This window comes from Pelobates fuscus, chromosome 5 (assembly GCF_036172605.1).
Source record: "Pelobates fuscus isolate aPelFus1 chromosome 5, aPelFus1.pri, whole genome shotgun sequence".
In the NCBI taxonomy this organism is placed as follows: domain Eukaryota; kingdom Metazoa; phylum Chordata; class Amphibia; order Anura; family Pelobatidae; genus Pelobates; species Pelobates fuscus.
In genome coordinates this window covers 99,137,307-99,158,034 of record NC_086321.1, presented here as the reverse complement: position 1 = coordinate 99,158,034, position 20,728 = coordinate 99,137,307, and the positions used below count along the sequence as shown (strand labels likewise).

The window sequence follows — 20,728 nt, the reverse complement described above, 5'->3', positions numbered from 1 at the left end:
GTCGTTATAGTTGTTTTTGTGCCCATTGTTGTCAGAGCTCTCAGAGAGCACGTCCGGCCATCTTGGCTGTCAGGCCCCGCCCCCCACACATACAGCATTTAATTCTATTCTTAAGTGCCACCCTCTTGGTTCCTTGTCCATAATTTTTTATAATCTCTGCCCTTTTCTAACACTGAATATTGTAAATATTTCTCTTTCTCCTCCTGTCAGTGCCAGGACTAAAATTAAAATTCTATTGCTAAATCTTTAATACAAATTTAAAAGAAAACAGAGCATTACGCAAAAAGATTTACCACAAGTTATATGTGATTTTCAATGTTTTATTGAAGTTTCATTGTCCTCTAATCAATCTTAAAAATACACGAACGATGAGATGAAAAAGAACTGGAACCGAAGAAAAAACAGTATATGATGATAATATAGAAAAACGTAGGATGATATCCATTGAGAAGTGTAAAATCTTCAAATTGAGCTGAATGAAAAAGAAAAAACAGGAGAATAGCAAACAATCAATACAATGTAATAAGTGGTGTGGTAATACGTGCCTTCTGTCTTTAATAAAATTCCCTAAATCAAATACAAAAGAAAGGTGAGCATTATTATAATACACTATTTAGTGTAATGCAGCAAAAAAATAAAAAATAAATAAAAAAGAGTCTAAAAAGCAATTAATCTCTCCTAAATAGTGAACATAGAAAAACGGAACATTGCACAAGGACATCCGCAAATATCAGTGGAAAATGACACTGTCAAAAAAGTAGCATAAATATATTAATAATAATAAAAAACAAACATAAAAACAGATGTCATATGGCAATATTGTACAATACACCAAAGGATTGCACAATTAAAGCAACTCAAAAGCAAAGTCTCCTTCCTCACCTGGAGTCAAACATATCGCATATAAAACACAAAAAGCAGTATACCGCGAGGACTCACAAAGTCCCAATCTACCACCAATGCGTTTCATTCAGAAATCTGAACAACTCAGGGTTGTATAGTGTCGATCTGAATCATTCCTTTATATAGCAAACCAATTAATTCCACGGAGAACCTCCCACTTAAGGTTTAACCTCTTATTTATTCAAGACAAGTGCTAGCTTTATTATGCTAGTTTAAAGCTAAGAAAAAAAATAATAATAAAAAAATATACACAGCAACATTATCAATATATGTAAAATAAATAAATCATTCTAAATGTAAATTAGAGCCCTGTCACTTGACGTGTTAATATAATAAAGATTTCTACCAGTAATAAAAGTTTTAGCAGCCAAAGCAGATCTGGAGTAAAACACTCCAAATATAAAAGCACCAATACCCGACAAATCGATAACAGATCTAAACCATCTAGCAATTGAGGCACTAGCGACAGATTAATACAGTTTACAGAAATAAATTGAACAGTTATAATGAAGTGACTTTGTTCAAATTTTTATACAAATTAAAAAACACAGAATTTTGGATTATCAGGGAATAAAGGAAAGAAAACCGAAATTAAAGGGATATAATAGTCACCAAAACAACTTTGACGTTATGACGTTAGGGTATAGATTATGCCTCTGTGGTCTCACTGTTCAGTTCACTGCCATTTAGGAGCACAGCCTGCATGAAAACAATGGTTTCACTTTCAATCAAAGCAGGGTCTAGCAAGCTTTTAACGGAGCAGCAGATAAGCAATTCTAAATTAAACAGTATTTCCAATAAAGGAAGTGTAAACATTAAATTACTCTTTACAGGAAGTGTTAGGTAGGCTGTGCAAGTCACATGCAGGGAGGTGTGACTAGGGCTGCATAAACAAAGGGATTTAACTCCTAAATGGCAGAGAATTGAGGAAGTGAGACTGCAGGGAATACATCTATACACAGAAACTGCTTCATTAAGCTAAAGTTGCCTCCTGTCTTAAAATGTTAAGTGTTAAAATTAAATAACTAATGTTAAAAGGCAATTGAAAATGGACATGCCCCAAACTCAAACAGCTCTGGACAGAGCTACAGAGCCTCATCGAACAGGTGGTCGGAAAACCCATCTTAGCACAGCCATGGACAATGCTACTCAACAAACCACTGGACACCTTCACGAGACAAGAAAACAAACCGCTGGCCCGCATAACCCTAGCTACACGCAGAGCAATCGCAGAACTATGGGCGGATCAACGGATCCCCGAGCTAACGACCATCATCAAAATAAGAGAAACACGCGACTTAGATGAACTAACAGCGCAAATACATGATGCGTACAAAGCGTTTCACCGGACATGGGACCTCTGGGATACAAACTACCAGAACCTGGGCATAACACTACCCATAGTGATACCGACAAATACAACCAGACCCACCTGAGACACCCTCCTGACAACTCCCCCCTCCCCCCCGCTCCCCAGACGAGGGGAACTTTAACCCAGATGGCCAACCACACCCTGACATCACAGGCGTACAAAAGACTGATGAACCCGCACGAAAGCGCCATGAAAAGGCCAGAATGACCTGACCACAAATAACACAGCCCACACGAGCCCTACGACACACAATCCCTCCCGCCCCCCCATCTGCATCCTTCCTCCCCGACAGCTAAAGAAAAGGACATTTCAACCAGAGAGCCCTCTCGGCCCCTCTCCCCACCCTAAATGCCCGGCTGGGGTGGACGCGAAGACACGGGGCGGGACCCCCAACCACACACCACTCCTTCGGGTCCCTCAAAGGGAGAACAAGAAACAGAGAGACGAGAAAGGGCAAAGAGGGAAGGAGACACACACAAACCCACACCAGCGTAAACACTACACAAGGACACAAAAGCAACAGCACACCCCAAACGACAACACAAAACAATTGCTCACGACCAACACCGAAACCCCCATCCATAACAAGGGCAACCAAGAAAAGAAACAGACCAGTAAAGGAGAGGGTATCAGACCTGAATTACACCCACTGAAGACACCGACCACAGACCCCCATCACACCCCGACCATCCCCTTCCCACTTCACCGCTCACTCCCCAACAACCCTGAAAGAGACCACCCCGGAACAAATGAGACAACATATAGGAACTCAGAAACATCGACACACAACAAACAAATCAGGAGAGCACCTTAGTCTCTAGGAACGCCCAAACACCCCCTAGTAGGGACAAGCAATTAGAGGAACCACCAGACAACATGCAAATACGCTTGAACACAGTCCAAAGGCAATACACGGGACCAAAGACCTAAGCAGGGCCTTGCCCGCAACGAAAAGACCTGACCGCCCGAAGACCCCAAAACCAAGCAAACACACGAGCACCACAGCAACAGACAGCTCAGATAGACACCAGACTAAGGCTACTCCAGAAAGCGACTTGGATAAGACGATGTCAATCTGGGAGAATGTGTTTGCAACATGTTACCCCTCCCTGCCCCTTCCCCTTTTTTTCTTCTGTACCCACAACCCGTACCATGCCAAAATTGAAAACTTACCAAATAAAGAATTTATAAAAAAAAGAAAAAAAGGCAATTTAAAACAGTGATCTAAAACTGAAAAGGGGGGCACTGAAACAGAAAGACCCTATGGTGACCACGGGTCAAATCCAATCAACTGAGGTACAAAGCACTTGAAAATCTCCTCAGAGAATTAGTGTTTTTTCCAGCTATTCAGATTATCAGCTGAGAGGAAAAAACAGACCATGCAAGGTCTTGTAGTATATGGAAACCTAATAATAAAATCACACATGTATTGATTTGCAGCAGTTAGGGGAAGATGGCAGCAGCCTTAGGCGCGTGCACCAACAAAATAACCAGCAAATGTTAATAAAAAATCTCAAAAGAGAAAAAAACAATAGGATAGAAATAAAAAAGATGTGGAAAATAGAATAGTAAAGTTGGAAAAAAATTGCGTTAATGAAAAACAAAGATAAGCAATGATAAATGGAAAAATAAATGAAATAATGTCCAGAAAAACTATGGAAATAAAAAGTAATGATTAGTGAAACAAATCAAGCAAATAATAATAATATAATTGTGAGCTATTTACAGCAAAACATGATTTTACATATCAAATTATACCAGATGAGTTTAACCACTTAAGGACCAAACTGCTGGAATAAAAGGGAATCATGACATGCGTCATGTGTCCTTAAGGGGTTAAAATTGATGGTGATTTATATTGTGTGGCTACCTGTCAAATTAAGGAGAGCAAGGTATACTAATGTTTGAAACAACAGCATCCATCACATTTCACTGAAACTATCCTAAAAAAAAAAAAATAATAAAAAAAAAAAAGAGCATACATATATTGTAGAGATCATAAGTGCTAGACTGGCTAATTAAATTTAACATTTATGGTATAATCTACACTTAAGATGAAAAGATTACATACAAAATGATGGTACTTACTGCAGATCTCCAATCACACACAATGTGTTATGCTTGTATCTCCCAATGGAATTCTGTCCCAAAGTTGCAGTAACTGCTCTCCAACCTGGGGCTCTAGCTCCTGGAAAGATCACAGTAAGGTAAACAATACAATGGGATTTTACTCACAGAACAGCATCCAACAGCTGGAAAGACTGCTACTAGCAACATTGCTAGACTTTACATTATCTTCTCACAACACCACATTATTTGTATCTTTGAATAACACACTTATAGGGGTTATTTGTGTAATAGTGTATGTTTCCTATTTCTAAATTAAGCACTGTACCATACATTTATTTTATTACATTACGTGCAATGTATTTTAAAGCATTTTAATAACACCCACAGACGTCCATCCCTTAAAGCATTGTTGGTGGAGGAAGTGGTACCTGGCCATCTCGGCTTATTTGCACTTTCTTATTATCATTCCATGGATTAAGCAGGTGATGAGCATACTGAAATGAAAGGCTGTCCTTCCTTATCCACTCCACTTTAAACACTCCCCCAAGACTTGTTGAGCCCCACTCCTGGCTTTTCTGACAACCAATCTCAGAAGACATCCGGGCAAAACCCTGCAACAGAATCAACGGTTATAAACATTCTCAACAAATGTGAACTAATTATAGTCTTTTTAAAAAAAAAAAACATTTTTTTTAAATATAATTCTTTATTTTTGTTGTGCACAATGTAACATGCAGGCCGACTATGCTACAACAGCATTGTTCAGCTCAGAAAATAAACATAATGACATAATGGCATGGCATCCATAGCTATGGCACAATTTTATGAAAGGTAATATCAAGCAGGACAAATACGTCCTTGAGGCTGTGATTCACCAGAAATATTGGTGATTAGGAAACCGAAAGGGTCAGTTAGACATGAGAACATAACCTGACATTTGCTTAGGTTGGCTAGCTTTACATGTCTGGATAGGAATGAGTAAAGAGCTTATAGGCAAATACAGCTAGAGTTAGAGAGGTCTTTTAGACTATACTATCGGATAAACCGTGGTAGAGGTGATGGCACACAAAGGAGAAAAAGCTACAAAATTTTTAAATACAACAACATACTGGTATAAATGTAGCTTAGGTAGTGTTGCCCGATATTCAAGCTATAGGAACATTCCACATCAAGGATTATAACCGGGTAAAAGGTGGGCAAGGCTTTTTGTTCCTGACATAGCTTGGGTTGTTGGGCTAGCAGTGGTCAGATTATGGTGGATAGCCACTACCTTAGGTTCAAACTAAACTGGTTGCACCTTTGGACTCGAGGTTAACTGCGTCTGCTGGTAAATGATGTAAGGGTATAAGAGACTAGCCTGTTCGTACATCACTGCCTGTTGTGGAAGATGTGGCTAATCGTCTTAGTCGAAGCAGCCGATTATCAGCGCAGTACCACTATGTGAGAGTACCCCTAACCAAGGGGGAAGCGGGGAGGGGGGTTGGTGACTATGAAGAGAGTTGAAAATGAGTTAGTAGCTGTATTGTATAGGAAATAGGGCTTAGAGGCCCAATGCATGAGAGCTTGGGCTTAAATTTCAGAAGGCGATTCAGACGCCTCGGGGCCACAGTAAAGTGAGTCATCAGTGGCAAACAAAGCAACGGCAAAGGAGGTAAAGCAAGAAACAACAAAAGTAACAAACAAACTGGTGTCTATTTTATAGTAGATGTAGAAATAAGTAATGGAGTCCTGTCCTCTATTGGGGACAAAAGGTTTCACGTTTGAGACGTCCCAAGTATGGCTGGATACAGGCCCTAAATCCGCTTGGGGTGATTCCACTAGACCAAGTGTTGCCAGGAACCCTGTAGCTTCGATGGGTGACGTGGCTTTATAGGTCTTCTCTGCCAGGTGTGCCACTAGGGCCCTAAAGCTGGACCAACAGTATGGGATGCCTGCTTCTAGTAACTTTTGTGTAATGGGTCGCATGGACTACCTCCATTGCAGGGTGAAGCAAGTACGGTCTTGATAGAAGGTTAGGCAATGAGATTGAAAGTTCAAAGGAGTTTTGTTACGGAGGGCAGCTAGCAGCTTGTGTTTGTAAGCAAGAAATTGAAAGTGGACGATTCGATATATTCCATCTATACCGAATGATTTTGCTAGCTTAAGACCATTAATCTCAGCAAATGTGGGAGCTCTTCAGGGGCCACTGTGTCCACTACGCCTCTGATATTCATATTCTTCCTTCGGTGACTGTCTTCGAGGGAATCCACTCTGAGGTTAGTATTAGAAAGGGCAAAGAGGGAAGAACACACACACAAACCCACACCAGCGTAAACACTACACAAGGACACAAAAGCAACAGCACACCCCAAACGACAACACAAAACAATTGCTCACGACCAACACCGAAACCCCCATCCATAACAAGGGCAACCAAGAAAAGAAACAGACCAGTAAAGGAGAGGGTATCAGACCTGAATTACACCCACTGAAGACACCGACCAACGACACCCATCACACCCCGACCATTCCCTTCCCCCCCTCCCACTTCACTGCTCACTCCCCAACAACCCTGAAAGAGACCACCCCGGAACAAATGAGACAACATATAGGAACTCAGAAACATCGACACACAACAAACAAATCAGGAGAGCACCTTAGTCTCTAGAAACGCCCAAACACCCCCTAGTAGGGACAAGCAATTAGAGAAACCACCAGACAACATGCAAATACGCTTGAACACAGTCCAAAGGCAATACACGGGACCAAAGACCTAAGCAGGGCCTTGCCCGCAACGGAAAAGACCTGACCGCCTGAAGACCCCAAAACCAAGTACACACACGAGCACCACAGCAACGGACAGCTCAGATAGACACCAGACTAAGGCTACTCCAGAAAGCGACTTAGATAAGACGATGTCAATCTGGGACAATGTGTTTGCAACATTGTACTTGTGTACTTTCCCACCTAGAACCGCTATGCCCTGTTTGAGATCAGAAGCCTCGTCATCAGTGGCCTGCAATTGGTCCGTGACCGCTTGGACTTCCCCCTTTACCAGAGCTATATCAGTGTCAAAGCGCTTTCGGATTTGCTCATAGAGGTTGGTTATATCGTCCTTGGTGGCTAGGTTGGATATCTGCGTCTTCGGGGGCATGCCCAAGGTCCGGGGGAGGTTGTCATCAGGTCCTTCAGAAGGCATACTAGCCTCATCTTCCGATGGGACTGTGGAGGCCTACCTTGCAATCGGGTCTGCAACCTTTAATCTTGTTGTACACCTAAGCAGCTTGCCAATATCTTGCGTCTCTTGAGACGTTGCCGGCTGTTTGGGCATTGTGAGGCCCATCTCAAATGATTTCAGGTACGTCTCGTAAGGAGAGGAGTATAGGGACCAGTCAGCGAACTCCGCCGGGATCTGCAGGCTTTGCGGCCTAGAGTTCTTTCGGGTCATGCGGGAAGATTTGACAGGCAAGCCAAATAAAAAGGGCATCCGCGTGCTCCCAGAGAGTAGACAGAGTACTTATGGTGAGCCGAGAGTGATGTGAAATGGCGTCTGAACTGCGTGGATGCTTGACCCCGCCCCTACTCCTAATTCTACTCTTGCCAAGTGTGAAGCTCCTAAAAAAGAAACCCCATCTGCTTGGTTATGCCTCCAGAGTTGCAAATATTTCAAAATTGTTATTTCCAGGGAGAAACTCAAAATTCTTATTACCTGATGGAACTTCAAGAGACTTTTTTTATTTTATTAAACAGGCATTATTTTTTATTTTATTTTATTGGATTGTTTAATTATTATTCTGAAGTCTTCTAAATTTTAAATTTGCTCAAAGTGGCTCTGTCACCTACTGCAAAGATCCCCAACGGTGACATTGCTGTTCTGGAAGGTAGGCTATACTTACCCGAACCTGTCCTTCGCCATGATCATCTCTCTGGTCCTCTTCAGCTAGTGGCCCTTTAGCTGCAAGGAACCAACATAAGCACTGTACTCATGAGTGAGAGTACAGCATTGAGGTCGATGGAGGATCGCAATGGTGGCAGCTGGGGAAAGCCCCGCTTTTTGTCAAGCTTTGTTAAGCAGAGGAAAAATACTGAGGAAAAGTAGTCCCTACTTTGTTTCAATATATCTTTTGAATATGGGGATGACAGAGCTGCTTTAACATAAGATGCAGCAATAAAAACAAGATATGATACAGTAACAACTTTATATCCTTAAAGGGTTACTCAAAGCCTTATAAGAGGGGGGGGGAGGGGAAGCCTTTACAGTCTAATATGCAATATTGGGCACTATGGATAATATTGCAATCAATTTGCAATAAGTCCTGCAAAAAAAAAAAGAGAAAGATTTACCTACCTGGAATCCAGCGCTGGGCGAAGCTCTGATGTCTGATGTCGCATGGGCCTTGTAAGATCAAATTGCAGGTATTGGAACCGTTTGCTTGCTCAGGGCGCATGTGCATTAACTGCGCCAGCAAGAGGTGGTAGGGAGAGTTTGTTGTTATTTTAAAACATACTGTGTGCAACGGAGGGAGGCTGCAGCTTACACGAAGTGGGTGGGATGAGAAAAGTTATCTTCTCCTGGCAGTTGCTGCCTGCAGGGGAAGATTTTTATGTCTGTTGTCTGCATGCAGTGCGCACTGATGACAAACGCAAAAAATGCACAGATTTGATAATGGAGTTCTGAGGTACATATACCAGGTGCAACTACACCCCAGCACACAAGCGCAGATAACTCAGTATGAGCAGTGTTTCAAGAAAATTGCACAATGCACATATATACTCTTACCACCATTACCACTTCAAACCACTGAAGTGGTCATGGTGGTCCGAGGAACCTTTTAAATTGAAAACTTTCCATAAAGGAATAACATAGAAAACACCATTTATACGTAACTGTATGCATTCCAGAGATAAGAAGAAAGGAGAATCATGTATTATACTTTAATGATTGATACGTCTTCCTAGATGTCACAGAGTAGCCATATTGCAATAGACAAATAAGCTTTGTCTGAGAGACAAATAGAGCCAAATGCAACTAAGGAAAAAAAAAATGCAGTCACACATGTTAATACTAGTAAAAGACAATATGCATCCAGAATGTTTGTAGATTTTGCTGAATAAACCTTTATAGAAGAATTAACTTGGCTATTAATAGAGCAAGAGATAAAATATCATTAGTTTTACAACAGGAGAAGCTAGGACCACTTTTTCTTTCATACTTTGGTTTGGTCTTGTCTTAATCATTAGACAGCGTATTAATAAACGTCACCTGAAAGTGGCCTGAGCCTTTAACTGAAAACACCAAGTAGACCACACTGCTCTTCCAAAAGGCTCTGTTTAGTTTGCGCTCATTACTTGGCGTCGTAGACCAAATTCCTTTTTGCTGAGATATCTCCAGGTTTCTCAGGTTGCTGCTCTTCACTATAAAGTATTGCACCGATGCATTTGGTCGTAGCGATGGAGATTTAGAACCCTAATGGACAGAAATTTGGTAAAAAATGACAGCCCTCTTATAAAGAAAATACAGCATTAACTCGTGATTAATAATTTGTAATAACTATCCAGGACAGGGATGTCCAACTAGTGGTCCACCAGGTGATTATTTTGCAGCTCATCACCTCACTGGCTGAAAGCAATATTGCAAAACTATGTTTCTACCCCTTTTCGTCTTGGCTGGCCAAGTAACAGGCACCATTGAAAGCTGTTGTGCGGAGTGAGAAGGACACCCATAAAGAATATCCCGCTCAGGTTGATGGCAATCTTAGTTCAACAGTGACAGCTCTGTATACCTGTCATACATCTGTAAAGAAGGGAGTTGGATATATCTGTTTGTGAAGTGTCAGTCTGCAGTGCGCACTTGACTAGAGTGTCTTGCTTTTATCTATGAGGCGAGAAAGAATGTGCACCCTTTATAGAGAGTAAGTGAAAAAAAAAAAAAAAGAGAACAGCCAGGAGAGAGCGAGAAATAATAACCATCGCTGGTGGAGTGGCAAATATCAACCAATTGGGCTAGGTATTTCTAAAAATAAAACGTAACTTTTAATATAGCGATTAAGGGGTTCTGACAAGCACACTTCATAGCCACTGTATCACGAGTGAGCTTATGTTCGGCTTATGGTGTAATGGTGTTTACAGAAATTCACTAATACCTGTCCCCATATATTAGTGGGGAAAAAAAACGTCTATGATTACAATCTCCCCTGAGCGGTGGGTGGGGGCCCTAAAATACTAATTAGGGGGGAACACACCTAATGTCCTCCCCCCCTGGCCCCTAAACCTGATCCCCCAGGTGACTAGGGGTCCCCAAACCCCTAGTCACCTCCCTCCCCCCAAAAAGTAACCCCTACTTACCCCCCTCACCCTAAAAATAATGAGGGGGGACCATTTAACTAAGTACCTGAAAAAATAAATAAAAAAAAAACTTACCATTTGATGTTTTCTTTCTTCTAAAATCTTCTTTTTTCAGCCCCCAAAAAGGGCAAATAAAAAGCCATAATAACAGACGCACTTTAAAAAAAAAATAAAAAAATCCATCTTCACCCGGCGAGGGCTCCGCACAGACTGAGCTCTGCAGGAGGGGGAAGGCTTATAAAGCCTTGCCCCGCCCTGCAATTAGGCTCAGAGCACTCTGATTGGTGGGTTTAAGCCATCCAATCAGAGTGCTCTGACAGATAAATGAAGAGACTGACAGGCTGTGTAATTTGATTCATAACACTCTGATTGGTGGATTAAGTAACCAATCAGAGTGTTATGAGTCAAATTACACAGCGTGGGAAAATTCCAAAGAACTTCCCCAGGCTGTGTAAAATGACACAGAGCACTCTGATTGGTGGATTTCACACCAACCAATCAGAGTGCTGTGACAGGTAAATGTAGAGACTTACCTGTCAGTCTCTTCATTTACCTGTCAGAGCACTCTGATTGGATGGCTTAAACCCACCAATAAGCCTGCCCCCGCCCTGCAGAGCTCAGTCTGGGCGGAGCCCTCGCCGGGTGAAGATGGATTATTTATTTTTTTCGCTCAGTTTTTTTCGCTCAAGTGCGTTGGTTATTATAGCTTTTTATTTGCCCTTTTTTAGGGCTGAAAAAAGAAGATTTTAGAAGAAAGAAAACATCAAATGGTAAGTTTTTATTTATTTTTTTCCCCGGTACTTAGTTAAATGGTCCCCCCTCATTATTTTTAGGGTGAGGGGGTAGGTAGGGGTTAATTTTTGGGGGGACGGGGGTGACTAGGGGTTTGGGGACCCCTAGTCACCTGGGGAGGTTTTTTTATTTTTTTTATTTAGGGCCCCCACCCACCGCTCAGGGGTGGGGGCCAGGGCGGAGGACATTAGGTCCCCCCCTCCCTAATTAGTTTTTAGGGCCCTCACCCACCGCTCAGGGGTGAGGACATTAGGTCCCCCCCCTCATTCTAATTTAGGGCCCCCACCCACCGCTCAGGGGTGGGGGCCGGGGGAGGACAATATGTCTCCCCCCCCACTATTATTTTACTTTATGGCCCCAACCCGCCGCTCAGGGGTGGGGGCCGGGGGGGGAGGACAATAGGTCCCCCCCATTATTTTACTTTAGGGCCCACACCCGCCACTCATGGGTGGGGGAAATAAGCCCCCCCCCATTATTTTACTTTAGGGCCCCCACCCCCCGCGCATCGCGGGTGGGGACTTGGGAGGGGGGACCCATTTTTTTTTATAACAGTGAGCAGCCACTGGCTGCTCACTGTTTAATAGACATGCCCCTACTCGCGGTATAGCGAGTAGGGGCACAATTTACTAATACTAAGTAATTTTTACTTAGTATTAGTAAATTTGGCTGAAAGACCAATTTAGGTCTTTCAGCCTTTTGGTAGATAACTCCCTAATACCGTGGGAATTAGGGAGTTATCTACCAAGCGGCTGCAAGAGAGGTTCCGAAATTCCGAAGTGCCGAGGTCCCAAAGTTCTGAAAATTACTGAATTTCCAAAAATTACCGAATTTCCGAAGTGTCGAAGTTCCGAATGCCGAACCGAACAATTTTCCCATGCACATGCCTGGTATTCCTATTGCAGCACTGCACATTATGAAATACTACTTTTCTTTTTTCTAAAAGGGAGGGAGATGTCCCCTTATCCCTTTGTTTGGATTTTAGATTTAGATTTTTTTTCTATTCTCCTTATACTGCTGGTCTGCTACAGATGTTTTTTTATTATCCTGAACTCACAGAGCTATAGCCTGTACTACCTTACTCTGTATTCATTATCCCTATTTTTGGGTAGAACTACCAGATTTTCATATACAGACATTATAGCTACACTCAGGATAATTGTTTTGTAGATATGTACATTATTATTTCTGTTTGAATTTTGTTTTCCTTTTCTTTTTGTTGTGGTGACTTATCTCACCTCTTAATCGCTATATTAAAAGTAAAATTTTATTTTTAGAAATACCTAGCCTAATTGGTTGATATTTGCCACTCCACCAGCGATACAGTTATTTCTTGCTCTCTCCTGGCAGTTCTCCTGGCATATCTCTCGATATATTAAAGTGGGTCTACCATATCCATAACTTTGAAAAAAAACATTACATACTGTTTAAGGCCTCCAATGTGAAGAATGATTTACATGTATCCTCTCTATGGCTCTGAGCTGGCTACATCCATGTTCTGAAGAGTTTTATACACTGTTCAAGGTGTATTATTTAAGCAGTAGTGCAGTACTTTCTTAATACACTTGAGTGGTGTCACCACAGTTGTGACACATGGAGATACAGCACATCCCCACTCCCCGTGCCGCCCATGTCCTCTACTCAACCCACTCATCCTCCCCTCTCAAGAGAACGAGAGTGATGTCAGCGGAGAAGAATCCTGGTGTTGGAGCTAGAACAGGGGTGAGTTGCTCTCTTTTTATTTCTATTTATTTTTTTGTGTGGGGGGAGGGGGAAGGGGACTCTGACCACCAACAATGTTTTCCCAAAATGCTGTATTTTTCTTTTAAACTCTTTTATTTTTGTACTGACAGCATATGAAATGGTTTGACATTGCTCACAAGGCAATAACAGGTCATTGCAGTGTAAGATATGACATTATGTTCTTTCAGGTGCAAAATAGATGTCGGGTGTTACATTGATTGTGCCTTCAGGCACGTATTCGAGAACATGCTATCCAGTACTTTTTCGTTTCATTAGATAAAGTAGAATGAACCGTATGAACATAAGTAGAAAGGGAGAATTAGAGGTAGGAAAGAGAGGAGGTTTGTGTAAGAAGAGGGATTTATATTGTCCCCTGAGAGTGAGATGTGTCCTCTGGGGTGTATGAGCTTGTTTGCTGTATGTTACCCAATTGTGGGATTCGTCCCCAGAAGAGATGCCCAAAATGCTGTTTTTTGATTGTAGTAACTGCTTAACCAGTTGTGTCTGTCAGTAGAATCCACCAATAGCTTGTGTGAGGTAAATAAATCTGTGGTGTAAGTAAAATTGTGATGTATAGTTGCATAGTAAAGGATATGACATGTTGTATGGTTAACTGGTGAAACTGGCATGTTTTCTAAGCAAGATAAAATCGCATGGTTATTTGCTATTCTTACTTAAATGTTGATCCAATAAAAACAGTGCCCGTGTTACACCTAAGAAAATGGACAGCACTGATCTAAGGCAAGCAGAGACAAAATTGCATCCCACAACTTGCAAGGAAGATAACGTTACTCTGATTCCGTATTTGCCTGATTTATGTGTAAATAGTCAGGTGCTATTTACTAAATAAATAGTCCAGCATTACCACCAAAGCACATAGACTAGCATGTTAGTATGCATATGTCAATTTTACACCACATGTAGAAAAACAAAACTGGTACTACTTCTAAAGAGAATATTCTTGAGAAAGCTGCATGATGCAGGATGTTTTTTGGCATTAGAAGTTCTAACAGCTCATAGGCTAATGATCATTATTGTTATCACTACACTATGGTCATTACACTATGGACCAACATTTCATGTCAGTGTAAAATTTTCAGCAGTTTGAATGAGCCCCTGATTATGTTAATAAAAGAGACACCCATCTCTTGTAACATTCTAGGAAGCAGATTGTCATGACAGTGGAATAGATGGAAGATACCTTTGCAGAGGATGGTGGAGACGCTATTTCACAGGGACTTTGATAAATGCTCATTTCTGATGATATTAAAGAGAACTGATCTGTTTGATCTTCAGGGTGCTTTAAATGTGAAATCCCTTCGTCTTTAGCTTGTTGATGAATAGCTAGGGATGGAGACTTCAGCACTGTTCTGCAATAATAAAACAAACTCATTTAATCAGTTGGTTCAAATTTGAATAGGGAGGAGTGATAAATAAAAATCAGTGAAACATGAAATATTTGGATCTTATTAATATATTCTACTATTTCTACAGTATACAGGACCTATAATGCAATATGGACGAGGAAAAGAAAGAATATTTTTCCTGGAAGACCGGAGGCCTCATATGAATTAATATTTAGCTTAACCATTTCTTAACAGACACCTCAGCAGCAAAGAAAAAAACTAATTTCCATGAAAACAAATAAACAATCAGATGCAGGCAAGAGGTATAACAGAAGGTTGCCCCTCCAATAGTCCTGCCTCAACAAGTGAATTTATTAATATAATATAGGGTAGAATCTCCCACAGTCCTCTTTCTCTGCTGACTCAGCAGGTGAGTTTATTCAAGTTTGGTGGGTTATTCTTACTCTCAGTCTTGTTTACTATTCTGTGTGTCTGAGATGTTGGGGTACTCTTCTGCAGGGCGAGCATACAATTCTGCTATGCAAACAGGCGAGGTTCATTGTTAACCTTCTCCACAGCTTCGGCTTCATTGTGAACTTTCAAAAAATCATCACAATCTCAGTCTATTCAGTTCCTGGGGTTTAACTTTAACTCAGTAAATGCTTTGCTACGGCAACCTCAGTCAAAGATCCCTTGTACCAAAAAATAACTTTGAAAACTTCTCCTCATGCAGTGTTTTCTCCTGGGCAGAGTTCTGAGTCTGTTATCTGCTTTGATCCAGGCGATCTTTCAAATTTATCGTGCCGTGCAACAATTGAAGACCTCTTACCACTGGTTTTCATTCTACGGCGGTACGCCTGGAAATTCTTTGGTGACTTTCCCACATGTACGCCTGGAATTGATGAACCGTTTTCGGATCCCAGGTGGAATTTTTTCTTGAGTCGGATGCCAGCCTTTTGGCTTGAGGTGCTACATGTGCCGGTTTTTCCACAGAAGGAAACCAACTGTCTAGAATTGATTGCGGGGTCTTTTGCAATACGCCATTTCTCCAAAGCTTACATGACTGTTGTCTTCTTCAAACAATTTGTCAGAGGTTCGATATGTGAACCAGTTGGGTGGTCCACGTTACAAACTCCTTTGGGAGCTGACCAAGAAGCTGTACGAATTTTGTCTGGACAGGAATATTTCTGTGATGGACCTGGCTCCTGCAACCAGGTAGCGGATGGATTTTTCTGTCTTCTGGCTTTAAGATGCTTGCACATATAGGCCGATACCCAGTGTATGCTTTTTTTCAGAGGTGGCAAGGGTTGGGGGGCATACATTTCCCCCTTTGGCCCTCATTTCACCTGTACTTTAGACCATTAGTGCTCAGAGAACCTCTGTGCCTCTCAACACACCATTATGGAGATCTTACCCATGGGTTCCATCCATCTTCCCTCATTCCCATCTCTTCTCAGAGATCCACTAGGGAACTCTAATCTCCTCACTTTCAGGGACCAGTTTCAGTTGGTAGCATGGATGAATTCAGGGGTTCTTGACACTTGGGAATACTTGTAGTAGTTTCTTTTCTCAGAGATTTGCCAGATAACACTCCTCTTTTTGCCACTTATCTGCAAAATTAATTGTTTTCTTATGTCTGAAGTATTTTTGTCATGTTTTTAACGTTTAAGCTTTCAATGTTAATGCCATCTCTTTTTCCTCTTAAGGGGTTTCTTTTTCGTCATTCACAAGTCTTAATCTAATAAGCAGTCAGTCTTTTACCGCTATTTTTCGAATGATCCAGCATTATGTGTTGCTTGATATGTACAACACTATCTAGTATTGAATAGCTAAGGTCTTCGCCACATACTCAGCTTTTAATTTCATATGTTCCTTCCCATCTCCCTGTTTTAGCGCCTTCTTTAACCCCTTAAGGACACATGGCATGTGTGACGTCATGATTCCCTTTTATTCCAGAGGTTTGGTCCTTAAGGGGTTAAAGAGGTGGGTCTGCTAGATTTGAACACTTCCACAAAACTAATTCGGAGTGCATTGTTTTATAGTTTATAGTGAAGAGTGTGACTCTCACATATGAAAGTGGCTTATAAATGCAGCAATTTATAAAAAATAGCCGCAGCTATAAGACCAGAACTGTCAATCAGGCAGTATGAATGACATTTCTCTGGGCTTCCTGTTTGTTCCACCAGAAATAGTTTTCCTAATGCAAAAAACTTTCAAAACTGGTAAAGCACTATGGGAAATGTATTTTAGCACACACCAAAAAATACACAACAAACCTGCATCTCTGTACCTTTTATTAAAGAAAATGCAATTATAAATTCGATACTGAGTGAAAAAGTCTAAACATATCGAAATACAAACACAATACAATACCTTAAGAAAAAAATACAATACCTATCCACATTAAGAGGATCTTCTGAGAACTCTGTTTCTGCAGAAATCTTCTGGCTATTTGTTCTCCATGATGAAGCAAATGGAAGCTCTTCAGGAGGCACTGGCCTAGGTCTTTGTCCAATTCCAGAAGGCTGCTGTAAACCTGCAGATTGTTCTTCGGTAGTAAGGACCGCTATGATGGCCCTTAGAGTGGCCTCATCAACCTGAGACCAAGGTTTGGAAGGAGAACGCATCCTTCTTAAAAATAAGCTGTGCCACTTCTGTCGAAGTTGAAATAAAAGACCAGCAGCCTAAAAGTAAAAGGAACAGAAATTAATTTGTACAGAAATGATCTTGCTTACATTAAATGCATGCTTCTAGGTACACTGAACAAAATTATACTTTTGTTTTTGCCCCCATTTTTCATGAGCCGAACTTAAAGATCTAAGACTTTTTCTATGTACACAAAAGGCCCATTTCTCTCAAATATTGTTCAGAAATCTGTGTTAGTGAGCACTTCTCCTTCGCCGAGATAATCCATCCACCTCACAGGTGTGGCATACCAAGATACTGATTGGACAGCATGATTATTGCACAGGTGTGCCTTAGGCTGGCCAAAATAAAAGGACATTTTGTCTTAATTTAACCCCTTAAAACCGGAGGGCATACAATTACGTCCGTTTTAAAGCGGCTCTAAACGCCGCAGGACGTAATTGTACGCCCTCCGGTTTTTAGTTACTTACCCTGCTGGCTGGAAATCAAATTAAAATAAATGAAAATAAGTGTAAAAAAAAAATATATATATATACTTAGATCATATATATATATATATATATGATCTAAGTATATATATACACATATACACACACACACATACACTGTCTAGGTGTATTTTAATATTTATATATATATAATTATATATATATATATATATATATATTAATATCAAATTACACGTAGACTGATACCGATTAAATATATATATAATTATTGTTATATATATATTTATATATAATATAAAAAAAATGTAAATACGTAAAAAAATAAAATAAAATAATTAAAAATAAAATATTAAAAAATATATAGATGTGTTTTATTTCGTTCTAACTGTATTGTGATATTAATATATATATATTTATATCAAAATACACGTAGAACGAAATAATATATATCTATATACATAAATATATACGTATATATCACTATATATACCTATATATAAATACAAATATTTACACAAAAAAAATATATATATATATATATCATTCTGATGCTGACCTCAAGTGATATGAGTCAGGTAAGGGGTGTCCCTTATATAGGGGAGTGAATTAATTTAAGCCCCTCCCACAAATACAGGCCAAACGGCCTTAATACATATATATATATATTAATTCTACACATATATTTATGTAATATTTTTACATAATTAGGTATCCTAATTAATTACAATTAGCGGGACCTGCCTGACAACCCATGCCGAAAGTATAGGGAATTTCATTTGCTAGCAATATATTTAACCCTGTAACTTTCCAAGACACCATAAAACCTGTACATGGGGGGTACTGTTTTACTCGGGAGACTTCGCTGAACACAAATATTAGTGTTTCAGTAAAATGTATTACAACGATGATATCGCCAGTAAAAGTGAAGTTTTTTGCATTTTTCACGCACAAACAGCACTTACACAGACGATATTATTGCTGCAATACTTTTTTACTGTTTTGAAACACAAATATTTGTGTTCAGCGAAGTCTCCCGAGTACAACAGTACCCCTCATGTACAGGTTTTATGGTGTTTTAAAAAATCACAGCGTCAAATATAAGGCTTGTGTTTCATTTTTTTCACATTAAAATTCGCCAGATTGCTTACGTATGACATTGACAATTAAAATGTCATGTAGAACTAAAAAAATAAATCTTATTTTCTCCCATTTTTTCATATTAAATTATGTTTCATAGCTAAATATTTGATATTAAATTAAATCCCTGTTTCCCCTGAATAAAATGATATATAATAAGGGGGGGGGGGTGCATTTAATATGAATGAGGTGAATTACAGTTGGACAGACATATGGCGCAAATGCCAGGTTTTGTTTACATTTTGTTTCGTTCACAACTTGTACATTTGGCTCCGTCCTTAAGGGGTTAAGTCCTAGGAACAAGAATGTGCAAAATGTTTACATATAGACATCTACAATGTAATGTGCTCTAGAGATTTGCTTCTAGCCCACGTTGGGATATTGCGGTTTCCATAAACAACTGTATAACCATTAGACAAAGATGGCTGCCATGGTTAAACAAACTAAAATATAAATACAAAACTGCTGGTTTGCAATACCAACACATCACTCACCAGTAATCACTATAAAAAAATGCATTGTAAATTTTAAAAATGGTCAAACAACCAACTTACAATTACTGGACCAATTGAGATGGAATGACCCCATAATATAACTGCCAACAATTTTCTTCAGACATGGATTCATTTTTTTAGTAAGTGACAAGTGTTTTGTACAGTAAACTAAAAATGTTTTTCATAGAAACATAGAATGTGACGGTAGATAAGAACCATTCGCCCCCAACTAGTCTGCCCAATTTTCTAAATACTTTCATTAGTCCCTGGCCTTATAATTAGGATTGCATTATGCCTATCCCACACATGCTTAAACTCCTTCACTGTGTTAACCTCTACCGCTTCAGCTGGAAGGCTATTCCATGCATCCACTACCTTCTCAGTAAAGTAATACTTCCTGATATTATTTTTAAACCTTTGCCCCTCTAATTGAGGACTATGTCCTCTTGTTGTGGTAGTTTTTCTTTTAAATATAGTCTCCTCCTTTACTGTGTTGATTCCCTTTATGTATTTAAATGTTTTTATCATATACCCCCTTCTCATCTTTCCTCCAAGCTATACATGTTAAGATCCTTTAACCTTTCTTGGTAAGTTTTATCCTGTAATCCATGAACCAGTTTAGTAGCCCTTCTCTGAACGTTCTCCAACGTATCAATAACCTTCTGCAGATACGGTCTCCAGTACTGCGTACAATACTCCAAGTGAGGTCTCACCAGTGTTCTGTACAATGGCAGTATTTTCTACTGCTAATACCTCTCCCTATGCAACCAAGCATTCTGCTAGCATTTCCTGCTGCTCTATTACATTGTCAGCCTACCTTTAAGTCATCAGAAATAATCACCCATAAATCCCTTTCCTCAGATGTTGAGGTTAGAACTCAAAATCAAATATTCTGTACTCTGCCCTTGGGTTTTTACGTCCAAGATGCATTATCTTGCACTTATCCACATTAAATGTCAGCTGTCACAGCTCTGACCATTTTTCTAGTTTACCTAAATCATTTGCCATTTGGCTTATCTCTCCTGTTGAAGATTCCAGTTGAGGGTCATTAGAATATGTTAAAATGCACTTTATTCATTTAGATTGTTTTCATACAAAAGAAAGATGAATATCACAGCTGATAAAAAAAAAAAGTTATGCTCCATATTTCAAATCACCACCAGAAGACATAAAGGTGTACGTTTTTTGTACAAATCAACATGATTTATGAGAAATACATTGAAGGTAGTGGGCTCACCAGGAAGTATTATAGATATGGGTGGAAAAATCTACCCTGGGTGAGTGGAGAAAATGGTTGATTTAATTGTGGTCTCAAAATATAATGATACAAATAGTTTATGGTTTGAAGAAGTTCTCAACTGGTAAATGAGCTCCCCATTAGAGCTCTGAAACAATAAAACTGTGTATAAGGGGAATTAACCCTAGACGTACCAGGAGATCTTCTAACCAAAAAAT

The 20,728-nt window shown here is 40.0% G+C and overlaps 1 protein-coding gene across 1 annotated transcript in view; it reads right to left on the bottom strand.

Annotated features, from left to right (window-relative positions):
• Positions 1 to 412: 412 nt before the first annotated feature.
• Positions 413 to 20,728, bottom strand: part of LOC134612543 (3'-5' RNA helicase YTHDC2-like) — an 84,227-nt gene continuing 63,911 nt past the window's right edge. Inside the window, exons 25-30 of the mRNA XM_063456925.1 lie at positions 16,942 to 17,231; positions 14,403 to 14,571; positions 9,588 to 9,791; positions 4,774 to 4,956; positions 4,364 to 4,463; positions 413 to 472 (exon numbers count right to left, since the gene is read on the bottom strand). Of these exons, the coding sequence (XP_063312995.1) occupies positions 4,377 to 4,463; positions 4,774 to 4,956; positions 9,588 to 9,791; positions 14,403 to 14,571; positions 16,942 to 17,231 (933 nt within the window). The 3' untranslated portion in view covers positions 413 to 472; positions 4,364 to 4,376. The remainder of the gene's footprint in view (positions 473 to 4,363; positions 4,464 to 4,773; positions 4,957 to 9,587; positions 9,792 to 14,402; positions 14,572 to 16,941; positions 17,232 to 20,728) is intronic.